We start from the raw sequence: 14,451 nt of genomic DNA, 5'->3' as shown, positions 1-14,451 counted from the left end.
GCAGTTCCAGGAGGTGGCCAACACCTACTTCCTGTTCTTGCTGATTCTGCAGGTACATTCGTCTTGGGCTACACGATGGGGGGAGGGGGGTGGGGTGCTGGGGGAGGGCCAGAAGTGGGCAAGGGAGGGATTGGACTCGGGAAGCGTCCCACTGCCAGGAGATGTGGGAGGGGTGAGATGGAAGGACCCACACCCCCCCACCACTGTTCTTAGGCTGAGCATTACCCCTCGACCCACTCCTGGGATCTTGCTGTGTGCCCTGAGGTTCCATGAAGGTCATGCTTTCTAGAGGGGGGTGTGCCTTTGGCTTGTAAAGGATTTGTTTTGGGTGGGGAGGGGGAGGCGTGTATATCCAAGAAGGGATTGGACTCTTAGTCGATGTCTGGTTCTCCACACGCTTGGCACTGGAGGGGAGGAGGGGAAGGAATTGGAATCTAACAGCCCTGGAATTTTCTTGAATCTTCTCCCCATCCCCAGAAGCCTTTCCTCCTTGGAGCACTGGGGCCTCGCTGTCTCCTCCAAAGGGTTAACTCCAGTGACCTGCTATTGGATTGGGCGTGAGGCTCACACCGGATCTCTGGGACCCCGTTTCCCCAATCCCAACAGGACCCTCTTTCCCACTCCTGTAAAGCCACAGGATTCCAGGCCTCAGAGTAACACACACACATGCTGGAGGAACTCAGCAGGCCAGGGAGCATCCGTGGAAATAAGCAGTCAATGTTTCCGGTTGTTTTTGTGCACTTTTGTGCGTGTTGCTTGGATTTCCAGCATCTGCAGATTTTCTCTTGTTTGTCCCAGGACTCGGATTTGGAGAAAAAGATCAGGAGACTGGGGGCCCGGGCAATTAGAATCAGAAGACCAGGATTGGGTTATTGGGCCCAGGAGAGAGGGTGAGCAGGCCCTGAAGACTGGGATCGGGAGAGCAGGATTGGGAGACCAGAGTAAACACACCAGGATTAGGAGACTGGGATTGGGTGATTGGGCCCAGGAGAGTGGGATACGGAGAATAGGCCCTGAAGATTGGGATCGGGAGAGTGGAACAAGGAGGTCCAGCCCTGAAGATCAGGAACGAGAGAGCAGGGTCTGGAGAATGGGATCTGGAGTCTGCAACCCAGAGTCGGACATGAAGCCCTGATCTGGATTCCAGGCCCTGGGTCTCTGGCGTTGCCTCAAGACTGGGGATGGGGGTCTGGGATAGGAAGAGCAATTCTTTCACACCCCGCTTACTTTCCCCTTATGTCCGCTGTCCCCCATTCCTCCCCCTCCGCCCCCCCTTCCGTCACACTAACCTCTCCTGGCTCCTTCTCCCCCCTTGCAGCTCATCCCGCAGATTTCCTCGCTGTCCTGGTTCACCACCATTGTGCCTTTGGTCCTAGTCTTGACCATCACTGCAGTCAAAGACGCCACAGACGACTACGTGAGTCTTCTCCCGGCCTGGCCCGCACCACCGAATGGGCGGGGGCCTTCTTGTTGTGGGGGGAGGTTTTAGGAGCGAGCTGGCGGGAGATATGGAAGTTACGCGCCAGCATCTTCACGCTCGGGGTGCTGGAGGAGCTCGGCAGGTCAGGCAGCGGCTCCCGGGGGTAAACATCGGGAGGGGTGGGCAAGGGTGAGTAGGGGCAAGCTGGCAGGCGATGGGTGGAGACCAGGCACGGGGTAGCTGGGTGGGCGGGTGAGGGGGTGGAGGTGATCATTGGAAGAGGTAAGAGCTGAGGGAGCGATGTGCTAGGAGAGGAGAGTGGACCGTGGGAGGAAGGGTGGTGGGCAGCCAGAATGAGGAACGGGAAGAGAGAATGGCGGGGGTGAGGCTATCTTTATCTGGTGTGAGATGGGGTTAGCATTGATGTTCAAAGGGAGGCCACCGGACAGGGGGCCGCACGTGATCAGGAGCGGAGATGGAAGGTTTGAGTTACACAATGAGGATTTCTCACTGCCCCGGTGAGAGCGCACCCGGGAGGGCTGTGCACGGTGCGGCCCCGCCCCGGAAACAACATCCCTACCACGGAGGGACTGCAGCGAAGATCCACCAGACTGGGAGGAGGTCTGGGGACACCGGGATTGGGGGAGCGATCGAGGTAACCCGGACTGCGTTCCCTGGGGTTTGGAAGCACGAGGGGAGATCCCGTCGTGGCTTGAAGGGAAGGGTGTCTCCCCCTGGGCTGCCAGAGTTGAGGACGAGAGGGTCACCATCTCAGACTGGGACAGGGAGCCCGTGGAACCCCCGCCCTGCGACACCCCTCGGAGTTCGGAGCTGGATGGAGTCCTGGTGTTGAGGGAATGGGGGGGGGATAGGGGCAGGGAAAATTAGGACGGGGAGTAAGCTCGAGTTTTGAGCAACAAACAGAGGGTTTAACGAACGGCAGTCCAACCTCTGGGACTGGGGTCAGTGCCCTGGGCTGGAATCGCCCCCTTCCCCTCCGTGCGGTGCCTGTCATCCCCAACCTGTGATCACCTACCCACCCCTGCTCTGCTTCATCCTCCTGGCCACTTGCCCCCCCCCGGGGGGAAGAATGGACAGATATGTCAACCGGGGCAAAAGTTTGGGGAGGGTGAGGACAGGGGTCCGCGGGGAGGGGGGGGGAGCCGAGTGGTTGGGGGGGTGGGTGGGGGGTCGCGGGGAGGCGGGGGTGAGAGCCCAGTCGAGCTGGTCGGGGGTGGGTGCGGGAGGGGTTTGCCCTTCTGTCCCTCACCCTCCACCCCTGAGGAGACGGGAGGTGGGCGTCTCTTCCTGGGGTGAAGTCAGTACCCTCCCTCCCCACCGCTCCTCACATATACACAGGGGTCACGGGCAGGGGAACAGGGTGGGACGTATGTTTGCGAGGGAGGGGGCTGTGGAGGAAGGGGAGGGGCAAAAGCTGAGGGGTTTGGGGGGGACAGCAAGAGGGAGAGGGAGGAGAATGAAGGGGACAAGAGGGAACACCCTTGAAGGGAGACAGGAGTCCTGTGTGTCGTAGACCTTCCCTACACGACTCAATCTGTGCCAGGGACATGCCACTTTCCTAACTCCCTCAGTGGCAGAGGGGAGGAGTAAACCCTGCCATCACTCTTAACTCCCCCCCTTCCTTCCCCCTCCTTCCTCCCCTCCTCCTTCCTCCCCCCTTCCTCCCCTTCCTTCCCCCTTCCTTTCCCCCTCCTTCCTTCCCCCCTTCCTTTCCCCCTCCTTCCTCCCCCTCTTCTTCCTCCCCCTTCTTCCTCCCCCTTCCTTTCCTTTCCCTCTCTTCCCTTTCCCCTCTTCCCTACCCCCTCCTCCCTTCCCCCTCCTTCTGTCACCTTCCTTCCAGTATGGCCAGTATCAGGGACATTGATGTGATTTCCAAATACAACCCCTCCTCCCTCTTCCCTTCCCTTCCTTCTCCTTCTCTACCCCTCTCTTTACACTACCCTCTACAATCCCTCTATCCCTCCCCCAGTCTCTCCACTCTCTCCCCCTTCTCCCCCTCCCCCCCAACCATCTCCTCTCCCCCTTCCTCTGCCCCTCCCTTCCCCCCTCTCCCTTCTGTCCTCCCCCACTCTCTCCTCCCCTCCACCCCTGGCCTGACTGCCTTCTGTCTCCGCAGTTCCGCCACAAGAGTGACAAGCAGGTGAACAACCGGCAATCCGTTCTCCTCATCAATGGCAAGTGAGTATCCAGGCGTTCCCCCCCCCCCCGCTGGGCCGGACGTTAGAGTCGTTCCTCGGGCTTTGGTCGTTGCTCTCTGATGGCCCTGTCACACCATCTACTACCCTCTCTCATATGATTCCCATTCCCAGCGCTGGGGACCCTGGCTCCCACCCGCTTCGCCAATTCCATGCTCTCCCCATCCTCCTCCGTTTCCCTGGAAACTCAATCGGATTGCCGCTGGCCACCGGACACAGAGGCTTCGGAGAGGATCCTGAAGTGGGGGCTGCCACAAGGGAAGGTTGGACAGCTGGGTTGTTTTCTCTGGAGTGTAGGAGGCTGAGGGGGGGCTGGATAGAGGTTCATGTGATCACGAGGGGCGTGGATAGAGCAGACAGCTAGTGTCTTTCTCCTGGATTTGAAATGTCTAATATCAGAGGACATGCTTTTAAAATGAATGGGGGGGTATTCAAAGGAGGTGTGTGAAGTATTTTTAACAAAACTATAAAAAGTTTATTACAACAAATCCAAGTTACAGACATTCAATATTTATAAGACAGTAAGTGTACTCAAGTTAAAATATGGTTACTACCGTCTACAGAACAGTCAGTCCCCCGGGGGGTGGAGTATTTGTTTACACAGTGGTGTATGCACTGCCAGGACCATGGTGCAGGGAGGGAGATTCTGTCCAAGAGTTTCAGAGACTCTTAGATGTACAGAGATCTGAGGAACGGACCATATACAGGCCGAAGGGATTAGGTGTCGTGTCCATAATTAGTTAGACATAATGGGTCAAAGGTCCTGTTCCCACGCTGCATTATTCTGTGTTACACGGTCAAAGTCTGGAATTAAAAGTCAGGGTACTTAACGCTGACCTGAAACCACAGTATAATCATTGAAAGAGGCCCATTTATTATGAACAAGTTGGACACCCTTATCCACTAAGGCCTCAAAAGATGGATTTAAGCATTAATCTCAAAATTCGAAGATGGTTTCAGACACCATCAATTCTCCCCCCTTGCTCCTGCTGCTCAATTTGCGGTAGGGATGACTCTTTATTCCCCCCCCCCCCTCACTTTCAGGGGTGGGCTGAGTCTGGAGATTGGTGACCGGCAGCCATTTTGTTGTCCCATCTTGGAATGTCGTCAGTCCGTTGACCTGCCCTCCTTCATCTTCCCACAGGCTCCAGAAAGACAAATGGATGCACGTGAGGGTGGGCGACATCATTAAGCTCGAGAACAACCAGTTTGTGGCGGTAGGTGCCGTCTAGTGAAGGGGGGGGGGGGGAATTGGGGAGAAGTGGGAGGTGATTGTTCTGGAAGAAACTGAGTTTGGCTGAAATTTAGCCCCGGGAGCAGATGCCATGGGTTGTCTTGGGAAGCCAGGGCTGGACGTTGTAACAACATGGTGACAGCCAGCTGGAACATGAAACCTATTTCACATTATGATTGCTGTACACTCCCTTACTAATCCTTGCCTCTGTGACCCCCTCCAGCCCCTACACCCCTCCCCCTCTCTGTAGCCCTCTCCAGCCTCTACACCCCTCCCTGTCTCTGAAATCCCCTCCAGCCACTACACCCCCTCCCTCTCTCTGTAACCCTCTCCAGCCCCCTACACCCCTCCCTGTCTCTGTAAGCCACTACACCACTCCCCCTCTCTGTAACCCTCTCCAGCCCCTACACCACTCCCCCTCTCTATAACCCTCTCCAACCACTACACCCCTCCCCATCTCTGTAAGCCCCTCCAGCCACTACACCCCTCCCTGTCTCTGTAACCCCTCAGCCCCTACAACCCTCCCTATGTCTGTAACCCCGTCTGGCGCCGACACCCCCTCCCCGTCTATCTGAACCCCTCTGGCACACACTTTGGACCACTCTGTGGTCCCCTCCAACCCCTCCCTCTGGGACCCACTCTGGCCACTGTGCCTCTTCATATCCATCCCTAAATCCCTCTGCGACCCCACTCCTCCAAAATGTTCAATCCCCGAGGTAACTGTTCCTTCAGCTGCCGCGGATTTCCTCCCCCTCCCCGTCCCCCTCTCATCCATCAGCGTCAGCTGAGATTCCAGTCCGCTCTCAGCATCCCTCAGAGTGGTTTAACATGGAGTCTGTCGCGTAGGTTCCCTCCACGTGCCTGACGGTCTTTTTCTGCGTCTCTGTCCCCAGGCTGACCTGCTGCTGCTTTCCAGCAGCGAGCCCTACGGTCTGTGTTACATTGAGACTGCCGAACTGGATGGGTAAGTCCGGGAGGTCCCCAGGCAACCGGGCGTTCTGCTGGTTTGTATGTGGAGTAGCAGAGCCCCGTGAGCGGGTTGGGAGATGGACAATGCAGATGGGTGGCACTGGGTCAGCAGGGGCTCCGTGGGCTGAGAGGCTTATTTCACTTCTCTGAGTCAGTGAACGAGTTACTGGTCCAGCAGGCGGTCACGTACCGACACAGTGAGGAGGGAGAGTCACAGGAGGGGGTGGGTGGGGAGGGGAGGTCACGGGAGGGTGGGTGAGGGAGAGTCACGGGAGGGGGTGGGGTGTGGGTGGGAGAGTCACGGGAGGGGCGTGAGTGGGGAGGGAGAGTCACAGGAGGGGCGTGGGTGAGGAGGGAGAGTCGCGGGAGGGGTGGGTGAGGAGGGTGAGTCGCGGGAGGGGTGGGTGAGGAGGGGAGTCATGGGAGGGGGCAGGTGAGGAGGGGAGTCACGGGAGGGGGCGGGTGAGGGGGGAGAGTCACGGGAGGGGGTGAGTGGGGAAGGGAGTCACGGGGGAGGGGGCGGGTGGGGAGGGGAGTCACGGGAGGGGGCGGGTGGGGAAGGAAGTCACGGGAGGGTGGGTGAGGAGGGAGCGTCACAGGAGGGCGTGGGTGGGGAGGGTGTGGGTGGGGAGGGAGCGTCAAGGGAGGGCGCGTGGGTGAGGGAGAGTCACAGGAGGGGCGTGGGTGAGGAGGGAGAGTCACAGGAGGGCGTGGGTGGGGAGGGAGCGTCACGGGAGGGGCGTGGGTGAGGAGGGAGCGTCACAGGAGGGCGTGGGTGGGGAGGGAGCGTCACGGGAGGGGCGTGGGTGAGGAGGGGAGTCGGGAGGGGGTGGGTGGGGAGGGAGAGTCACGGGAGGGGGTGGGTGGGGAGGGAGAGTCACGGGAGGGGCGTGGGTGAGGAGGGAGAGTCACAGGAGGGCGTGGGTGAGGAGGGGAGTCGGGAGGGGGTGGGTGGGGAGGGAGAGTCACGGGAGGGGGTGGGTGGGGAGGGAGAGTCACGGGAGGGCGGGTGGGTGGGAAGGGAGCGTCACGGGAGGGGGCGTGGGTGAGGAGGGAGAGTCACAGGAGGGCGTGGGTGGGGAGGGAGAGTCACGGGAGGGGGGTGGGTGGGGAGGGAGAGGTCACGGGAGGGGGTGGGTGGGAAGGGAGCGTCACGGGAGGGGGTGGTGGGGAGGGAGAGGTCACGGGAGGGGGTGGGTGGGGAGGGAGAGTCACGGGAGGGGGTGGGTGGGAAGGGAGCGTCACGGGAGGGGCGTGGGTGAGGAGGGAGAGTCACGGGAGGGCGTGGGTGGGGGAGGGAGAGTCACGGGAGGGGGTGGGTGGGGAGGGAGAGTCACGGGAGGGGGTGGGTGGGGGAGGGAGCGTCACGGGAGGGGCGTGGGGTGGGGAGGGAGAGTCACGGGGAGGGCGTGGGTGAGGAGGGAGAGTCACGGGAGGGGGTGGGTGGGGAAGGGAGTCACGGGGAGGGTGGGTGAGGAGGGAGCGTCACGGGAGGGGGTGGGGAGGAGGGAGCGTCACGGGAGGGGGTGGGTGGGGAAGGGAGTCACGGGAGGGAGTGGGTGAGGAGGGAGCGTCACGGGAGGGGGTGGGTGAGGAGGGAGAGTCACGGGAGGGCGTGGGTGAGGGAGGGAGAGTCACAGGAGGGGGTGGGTGAGGAGGGAGCGTCACGGGAGGGCGTGGGTGGGAAGGGAGCGTCACGGGAGGGGCGTGGGTGAGGGAGGGAGCGTCACGGGAGGGGCGTGGGTGAGGAGGGGAGCGTCACGGGAGGGCGTGGGTGAGGAGGGAGCGTCACGGGAGGTTGGTGTGAGGAGGGAGAGTCACGGGAGGGCGTGGGTGAGGAGGGGCGTCACGGGAGGGGGCGTGGGTGGGGAGGGAGCGTCACGGGAGGTTGGGTGAGGAGGGAGAGTCACGGGAGGGGGCGTGGGTGAGGAGGGAGCGTCACGGGAGGTTGGGTGGGGAGGGAGCGTCACGGGAGGTTGGGTGAGGAGGGAGAGTCACGGGAGGGCGTGGGTGAGGAGGGAGCGTCACGGGAGGGGGCGTGGGTGGGGAGGGAGCGTCACGGGAGGTTGGGTGAGGAGGGAGAGTCACGGGAGGGGGCGTGGGTGAGGAGGGAGCGTCACGGGAGGTTGGGTGGGGAGGGAGAGTCACGGGAGGGCGTGGGTGAGGAGGGAGCGTCACGGGAGGGGGGGGTGGGTGGGGAGGGAGCGTCACGGGAGGGCGTGGGTGGGGAGGGAGAGTCACGGGAGGGAGTGGGTGAGGAGGGAGAGTCACAGGAGGGGCGTGGGTGGGGAGGGAGAGTCACGGGAGGGAGTGGGTGAGGAGGGAGCGTCACGGGAGGGGCGTGGGTGGGGAGGGAGAGTCACGGGAGGGAGTGGGTGAGGAGGGAGAGTCACAGGAGGGGCGTGGGTGAGGAGGGAGAGTCGCTGGAGGGGTGGGTGAGGAGGGGAGTCCGCGGGGAGGGGTGGGTGAGGAGGGGAGCGTCACGGGGAGGGCGGTGGGTGGGGAGGGGAGTCGGGGTGGGGGTGGGTGGGAAGGGAGCGTCACGGGAGGGGGTGGTGAGGAGGGGAGCGTCACGGGAGGGGGTGGGTGGGGAGGGAGAGTCACGGGAGGGGGTGGGTGACGAGGGAGCGTCACGGGAGGGGCGTGGGTGGGGAGGGAGCGTCACGGGAGGGCGTGGGTGGGGAGGGAGAGTCACGGGAGGGGGTGGGTGGGGAGGGAGAGTCACGGGAGGGGGTGGGTGGGAAGGGAGCGTCACGGGAGGGGCGTGGGTGAGGAGGGAGCGTCACGGGAGGGGGTGGGTGGGGAGGGAGCGTCACGGGAGGGGGTGGGTGGGGAGGGAGAGTCACGGGAGGGAGTGGGTGGGGAGGGAGCGTCACGGGAGGTTGGGTGAGGAGGGAGCGTCACGGGAGGGGGGTGGGTGGGGAGGGAGAGTCACGGGAGGGAGTGGGTGGGGAGGGAGCGTCACGGGAGGGGGTGGGTGGGGAGGGAGCGTCACGGGAGGTTGGGTGGGGAGGGAGCGTCACGGGAGGGGGTGGGTGGGGAGGGAGCGTCACGGGAGGGGCGTGGGTGAGGAGGGGAGCGTCACGGGAGGGGCGTGGGTGGGGGAGGGAGAGTCACGGGAGGGAGTGGGTGAGGAGGGAGAGTCACAGGAGGGGCGTGGGTGAGGAGGGGAGAGTCGCTGGAGGGGTGGGTGAGGAGGGGAGTCACGGGAGGGGCGGGTGAGGAGGGAGAGTCACGGGAGGGGCGGGTGAGAGGAGGGAGAGTCGCTGGAGGGGTGGGTGAGGAGGGGAGTCACGGGAGGGGCGGGTGAGGAGGGAGAGTCACGGGAGGGAGTGGGTGAGGGAGGGGAGTCAAGGGAGGGAGTGGGTGGGGAGGGGAGTCGGGGGTGGGTGAGGAGGGAGAGTCACGGGAGGGCGGGGTGAGGAGGGGAGTCACGGGAGGTGTGTGGGTGAGGGAGAGTCACGGGAGGGGCATGAGTGGGGAGGGAGAGTCACAGGAGGGGCGTGGGTGAGGAGGGGAGAGTCGCAGGAGGGGTGGGGTGAGGAGGGAGAGTCGCAGGAGGGGTGGGGTGAGGAGGGTGAGTCGCGGGAGGGGTGGGTGAGGAGGGGAGTCACGGGAGGGGGCGGGTGAGGAGGGAGAGTCACGGAGGGGGTGAGTGGGGAAGGGAGAGTCACGGGAGGGGGCGGGTGGGGAGGGGAGTCACAGGAGGGTGTGGGTGGGGAAGGGAGTCACGGGAGGGGGGCGGGTGAGGAGGGAGAGTCACGGGAGGGGGTGAGTGGGGAAGGGAGTCACGGGAGGGGGCGGGTGAGGAGGGAGAGTCACGGGAGGGCAGTGAGAGTGAATTCAGGCTGCAGGAGAGTCGAGGGCTGCAGAACGTGCTGTTGGTAAAGGGGGGGGTGCTCTGTGGGGCTGCTGTACAACACCGGCAGATGTCTCCACGTCTCACCCTGGTCGCTTCCACTGATTGGCCAGCGGCGATTGGCGCCTGGGCAGCCGCTTGGGGATTGGTGGAGGTGACGTTCACATGGGCAGTCGCATGGGGATTGGTGGAGGCGATGTTCACATGGGGCAGCCGCATGGGGATTGGTGGAGGCAATGTTCACATGGGGCAGCCGCATGGGGATTGGTGGAGGGTGACGTTCACATGGGGCAGCCACTTGGGGATTGGTGGAGGCGATGTTCACATGGGGCGAGCCGCATGGGGATTGGTGGAGGCAATGTTCACATGGGGCAGCCGCATGGGGATTGGTGGAGGTGACGTTCACATGGGGCAGCCACTTGGGGATTGGTGGAGGCGATGTTCACATGGGGCAGCCGCATGGGGATTGGGTGGAGGCAATGTTCACATGGGGCAGCGCATGGGGATTGGTGGAGGTGACGTTCACATGGGGCAGCCACTTGGGGATTGGTGGAGGCGAATGATCACATGGGGCAGCCGCATGGGGATTGGTGGAGGTGACGTTCACATGGGGCAGCCGCATGGGGATTGGTGGAGGCGACGTTCACATGGGGCAGCCGCTTGGGGATTGGTGGAGGCGATGTTCACATGGGGGCAGCCACTTGGGGATTGGTGGAGGCGATGTTCACATGGGGGCAGCCACATGGGGATTGGTGGAAGGTGACGTTCACATGGGGCAGCCGCATGGGGATTGGTGGAGGTGACGTTCACATGGGGCAGCCGCATGGGGATTGGTGGAGGCGATGTTCACATGGGGCAGCCGCTTGGGGATTGGTGGAGGCGATGTTCACATGGGGCAGCCGCTTGGGGATTGGTGGAGGCGATGTTCACATGGGGCAGCCGCTTGGGGATTGGTGGAGGCGATGTTCACATGGGGCAGCCGCTTGGGGATTGGTGGAGGCGATGTTCACATGGGGCAGCCGCTTGGGGATTGGTGGAGGCGATGTTCACATGGGGCAGCCGCTTGGGGATTGGTGGAGGCGATGTTCACATGGGGCAGCCGCTTGGGGATTGGTGGAGGCGATGTTCACATGGGGCAGCCACATGGGGATTGGTGGAGGCGATGTTCACATGGGGCAGCCACTGATTGTTGTCCAACTGGATCTGCAGGGAAACCAACATGAAGGTGAGACAGTCACTGTCCGTCACGTCGGAACTGGGAGACACCAGCAAGCTGGCCGAGTTCGACGGTGAGTAGGGTTGATCACTGGGACTGGCTTGCAGGCTGGGATCTGATCCCAGCTCTGGGTGGTTTATATTGAATAATAGATCCTGGGAGTGGGTTACAGGCTGGGATCCAATCCGGGGGTCCTGGGCTTTTATATAGAGAGTGACAGATTTACGGGACTGGATGGCAAGCTGGGATGGAATTGGAATTGGTTTATTAATGTCACACGTTAACAAGGTGCAGTGATGAGCTTCTCTTGTAAATGTTCACACAGAGCAGATCGTTACACAGTGTGCAAAGATACAGAATGATTTTGGGGGGGGGGGGTCGTAGAGCCAAGGTTGGGGGTGGCCCTGGGTGTGAGTGGGTCGAGAGGCAGGGCTGCTTGCTGTGTAGCTGTTGCTGTGGCCTCAGGAAGCCAAAGAAGGATTCGGGGTGCAGCTTGGGACCAGTGGTCAGGATTTGATTCCATGGGGTGGGGAGGGTTAGCTTGTTTGGGGGGCAGAGTCATGGTGCATGCAGCAGGACCTGGAGTAACAGGTGGGGCTGGGCATGGTTAGCGGCACGTGGGTTAATGGGCGCCGCCCTGGAGGCAGTGGGCGGGTCTGGGGGCAGTGGGCGGGCCTGGGGGCAGTGGGCGGGTCTGGAGGCAGTGGGTGGGCCTGGAGGCTGTGGGCGGGTCTGGGGGCAGTGGGCGGGCCTGGCGGCAGTGGGCGGGCCTGGCGGCAGTGGGCGGGTCTGGGGGCAGTGGGCGGGCCTGGGGGCAGTGGGCGGGCCTGGGGGCAGTGGGCGGGTCTGGGGGCAGTGGATGGGGCCTGGTGGCAGTGGATGGGGCCTGGTGGCAGTGGATGGGGCCTGGGGGCAGTGGGCGGGGCCTGGTGGCAGTGGGTGGGGCCTGGTGGCAGTGGGTGGGCCTGGAGGCAGTGGGCGGGTCTGGGGGCAGTGGGCGGGTCTGGGGGCAGTGGATGGGGCCTGGTGGCAGTGGATGGTTCTGGAGGCAGTGGATGGGTCTGGAGGCAGTGGGTGGGTCTGGAGGCAGTGGGTGGGCCTGGAGGCAGTGGGCGGGTCTGGGGGCAGTGGGCGGGTCTGGGAGCAGTGGATGGGGCCTGGTGGCAGTGGATGGGTCTGGAGGCAGTGGATGGTTCTGGCGGCAGTGGGTGGGCCTGGAGGCAGTGGGCGGGTCTGGGGGCAGTGGATGGGTCTGGAGGCAGTGGGTGGGTCTGGCGGCAGTGGATGGGCCCAGATTGACATGTGTGGGTGCCGGCAGGTGAGGTGATCTGTGAGCCCCCCAACAACAAACTGGACCGATTCACGGGGACCCTGCACTGGAGAGAGAACAAGATCCCGCTGGACAACCGCAATGTTCTGCTGCGCGGCTGTGTGCTACGCAACACCGAGTGCTGCTTCGGGCTGGTGCTCTTCGCAGGTCAGTCCTTCGGACCTCATCTACCCCTCCGCTACCTCTCCCCTCTCCCTCTTCACACTCACACTCAACACTCCTTTCTTCCTCTTCCACTCCTCTGCCTACTTCACCTTTCCCCTCCCCACTCTCCGCCTCACGCTCACCTCCCCTTTCCCCCTCCTCTCCACACTCACTATTCTCACTCCCTCTCCCCTCTCTGCCTCACACTCCCCTAATCACCCTCCCCTCCCTCACCAATCCCCCTCACCCTCCCTTCCCTTCTATCCCATTCAGCTCCAACTCCCCTCCTATTTATCATCTCCCCATCCTCTCCATCCTCCCCACTCCCCAACGTCTCCCCTCTCTCCAGCCCTCCCACTAGGTCCGCACTAACGCAGCCTCCCGTCCACAGGCCCGGACACCAAACTGATGCAGAACAGTGGTCGCACCAAGTTCAAACGGACCAGCATCGACAGGCTAATGAATACCCTGGTTCTCTGGGTGAGTTGCCGGGCCACTTGAGGGGGCAGCACTGATTCCGCCTGGTTCTTCTGAAGGGGTGACGTGAGGATCAAGAGAGGTAGGGCAGTAGATGTCATCTACACAGACTTTAGAATGGCCTCTGACAAGGTCCTGCATGGTGGGCTGCTGTAGAAGGTGGCATCACTTGGGATGGAGGGTGAACGGGTCAATTGGATCTCAAACTGGCTTGGTGGAAGGAGATGGTGTGGGGAGGTGGCACTGTTGGTTAATCTTGCTGGTTGGAGGCCTGAATCACCAGAGGTGTACTCACTCTCGTCTGTGTTAAAGATCGGCATTGGAGTTGGTGACCGAGATACAGTGAAAAGCTCGTCTCACATACTGCTCTTACACATCAAAACATTACACAGTATATTGAGGTAGAACAGAGATGGGAGAAGTATATACTGGATTTGGAGGTGATGCAGAGGAGGTTCACCACGTTGATTCCAGAGATAAGGGGATTAGGCTATAAGGAGAGTTTGAGTTGCCCGGGACAGTACTCACTGGAGTTCAGAAGAATGAGAGGAGATCTTTTAGAAACATAGATAGAGGCAGGAAAGTTGTTTCCACTGTTAAGTGAGACTAGAACTAGGGGGCATAGTCTCAAAATTTGGGGGAGTAGATTTAGGATGGAGGTGAGGAGGAACTGCTTTTCCCAGAGAGTGATGAATCTGTGGAATTCTCTGCCCAGTGAGGCAGTGGAGGCTACCTCAGTAGATATATTTAAGACAAGGTTGGATAGATTTTTGCATAGTAGGGGAATTGGGGAAAAGGCAGGTAGGTGGAGATGGTCAGATCAGCCATGATCTTATTGAATGGTGGAGCAGGCTCGACAGGCCAGGTGTTCTTATAAAACACAGCAAGGCAGAATAGAGTGTCGCAGTTACAGAGAGAGTGCAGTACGGGCAGACAGCAAGGTACGAGGGCCACAGTGAGGTAAACACAAAGTACACTGCAGATGCTGTGGTCAAATCAAGACGTACAAACAAGCTGGATGAACTCAGCAGGTCGGGCAGCATCCGTTGAAATGAGCAGTCAACGTTTCAGGCCGAGACCCTTCGTCAGGACCACAATGAGGTAGATTGAGAGACCAAGAGTCTGTCTTAGTGAAATAGTTTGGAAAATCTGTAGCTTGGGCGGTCAATGAGTTGCCAAGATTGGAGAACAACTCAACCCACCTGGTCCATCTTATCGTACAAGAGGTCCGTTGAGGAGTCTGATGACGGCGGGGTAGAAGCTGTCCTTGAGCCTGGCGGTCTGTGCGTTCAGCCCGACGGGTGAAGGTAGAAGAGGGATCTTTGACTGTGCTGGCTGCTTTACCGAGGCGGTGGGAAGTGTAGACAGAGTCAGTGGAGGGGAGGCTGTTTCCGTGATGTGCTGATCTGTGTCCGCAGCTCTCTGTGGTTTCTGAGAGATTGGGTTGGGAGTGTAGTCATGCTTAGTCATTTTGTGGAAGACAGCAAAATTGATGGTTTGTGAAAAGACAGTGAAGTGTCCTTTAAATGTTGTCATTGTGCCCGCCTCAACCACTTCCTCAGGCAGCTCATTCCACAGACTGACCA

The 14,451-nt window shown here is 61.2% G+C and overlaps 1 protein-coding gene across 1 annotated transcript in view; it reads left to right on the top strand.

Moving 5' to 3' along the window:
• The window catches only part of LOC140736355 (phospholipid-transporting ATPase ID-like), an 81,650-nt gene that overhangs the window by 3,270 nt on the left and 63,929 nt on the right, over positions 1-14,451 (top strand). The window contains exons 2-9 of the mRNA XM_073062345.1: positions 5-52; positions 1,319-1,417; positions 3,558-3,619; positions 4,781-4,853; positions 5,764-5,834; positions 10,908-10,987; positions 12,233-12,391; positions 12,780-12,868. Coding sequence (XP_072918446.1) covers positions 5-52; positions 1,319-1,417; positions 3,558-3,619; positions 4,781-4,853; positions 5,764-5,834; positions 10,908-10,987; positions 12,233-12,391; positions 12,780-12,868 — 681 coding nt within the window. The remainder of the gene's footprint in view (positions 1-4; positions 53-1,318; positions 1,418-3,557; positions 3,620-4,780; positions 4,854-5,763; positions 5,835-10,907; positions 10,988-12,232; positions 12,392-12,779; positions 12,869-14,451) is intronic.

This window comes from Hemitrygon akajei, chromosome 11 (genome assembly GCF_048418815.1).
Source record: "Hemitrygon akajei chromosome 11, sHemAka1.3, whole genome shotgun sequence".
Lineage (NCBI taxonomy): Eukaryota > Metazoa > Chordata > Chondrichthyes > Myliobatiformes > Dasyatidae > Hemitrygon > Hemitrygon akajei.
Note: the sequence above shows the minus strand (reverse complement) of the source record. Positions and strands in the feature narration are given on the sequence as shown.